The 1548-nt window shown below is 71.8% G+C and overlaps 1 protein-coding gene across 2 annotated transcripts in view; it reads left to right on the top strand.

Moving 5' to 3' along the window:
* The first annotated feature begins 725 nt into the window (after window positions 1-725).
* The window catches only part of H696_06026, a 2549-nt gene continuing 1726 nt past the window's right edge, over window positions 726-1548 (top strand). The window contains exons 1-3 of one of the 2 annotated variants that reach the window (XM_009499792.1): window positions 726-888; window positions 1004-1128; window positions 1263-1323. In XM_009499792.1, the coding sequence (XP_009498067.1) occupies window positions 876-888; window positions 1004-1128; window positions 1263-1323 (199 nt within the window). In that variant the 5' untranslated portion in view covers window positions 726-875. Of the gene's footprint in view, window positions 889-949; window positions 1129-1262; window positions 1324-1548 lie in introns of those variants that run through there. The other variant, XM_009499793.1, reaches the window with a different exon arrangement.

Below are 1548 nucleotides of genomic sequence, written 5' to 3'. Positions count from 1 at the left end.
GGGGGGGGGGATCGGTCGGTTAATGATTCGGCCCTGCGCTCGGTGCGCGTGCATCAGACGCACGCCGCCCGGCGGCAGGAACGGCGGGGACGGCAGGAGAGGGGGGGCCGGTGGGCGCGCCTGGCCATCGACATGGGCTGCTTTTGCCGGGCCCCGGCCCGGCCGGCGCCACCCCCGCGGGTCGTCCCCGGCCGGGGGTTGGGCGAGACGCCCCCGCCCCTGGGGGGGGGGGGGGGACGGCGCCTGGCAGGCGCGCCCTCGTTGCCCGTGCGGCGTCGGCCGGTGTGATCGCGCCGGGCCTGCGCTCGCCGGTCGCAAGCGTTGGAGGGCCCGGGCGCCGGCCGCACGCCGCGCCGTGGAGATTGTTTATTGGTGCACACCAGGGCGGCGTTCTTCTGGTCGCTTCGTTTCCCGTCGAACGGACACACACACACACACACACGCACGCACACACACGCAGACGCGGACGGGCGAGCGCCAGGCCACACATGTTCTTTGGTCCGCCCTCCTGCCCAGGTAGGCTGGGACCCCGGGCCGGGGGGGGGGGGGGGGCGGCCATCTGTTTTCGTCCCTCCAGAACCCGGCCGGCCTGGGCGGCGGGAAGGAGGCCTCGCCCCCCCCCCCGGGCCCGGGGCCCGGCGCAGGGCGGGGGTGACCACTGAAGTGCCCGCCCGCCGATCACCCGCGACCCCGGCCGGCCGAGCCATCCCCCCCCTTTACCTCCCCCCCCCCCTCTTGCCCGCCCTGCCCTGGCCGCTTGTTGCCCCTCCCCTCCCCCTTAACCGCCGGAGCCTGTCCCTACCCAGTCTCGGCCTCTCTCATTCCCTCCTTCTCCCTCTTGCCCGTCGGCCAGTCCCCTTGTTCGCCCTCGCGGAATGACCGACCAAGGTGCGGCCCGCCGGCCTGGCCCTTCCTCGCTCGCTCGCTCGCTCGCGCCCCCTCGACTAATGCCACTTTGCGCCCGCCCGCCTTGGCGCCCCTTGCCCCCTGCGGCTTGCCACAGCCCCCGCGTACACGAAGGAGCAGCAGGAGGCCGTGGCTGCCATCCTGCGATGCAATGACTACTATTCGGTGCTCGGTGTGGCGCAAAATGCCACCGAGACGGACATCCGCCGGGCCTATCGCCGGGTACGTGAAGCGGTGCACGGGGGGCGACGCCCTCGGGGGTTTGTCGCGCGTGCTGCCCGCCACTTCGGCGCTCCCCCCCCCCCCCTCGCCCCGGTTTCCTGCCTCCCTGTGCTGACTCTGCTCGATGGTGTTAGCTTGCCCTCAATTTCCACCCCGACAAGAACCACGCTCCCCGTGCCAAGGAGGCCTTCATGAGTGCGTGGCCTTGTCCGGTGCCTCGCCATCCCTCCTCAGGGGGGGGGGGGGCGGGGCATTCTCTGTGCCGATGCTGATCTCGCGTCGTTCTCTCCCTTCTCTGCTCATCCGCTCATCCGCTCATCCGCCCATCCGCTCATCCGCCCATCCGCTCATCCGTTCATCCGTTCATTGCCTCATCTGCTCTCCTTCTCATCCCCTCATCCCCCTCCCCCCTCATCCCCC

Source organism: Fonticula alba (genome assembly GCF_000388065.1).
Source record: "Fonticula alba strain ATCC 38817 unplaced genomic scaffold supercont2.17, whole genome shotgun sequence".
Lineage (NCBI taxonomy): Eukaryota > Rotosphaerida > Fonticulaceae > Fonticula > Fonticula alba.
This window is presented reverse-complemented; position numbering and strand designations above follow the sequence as displayed.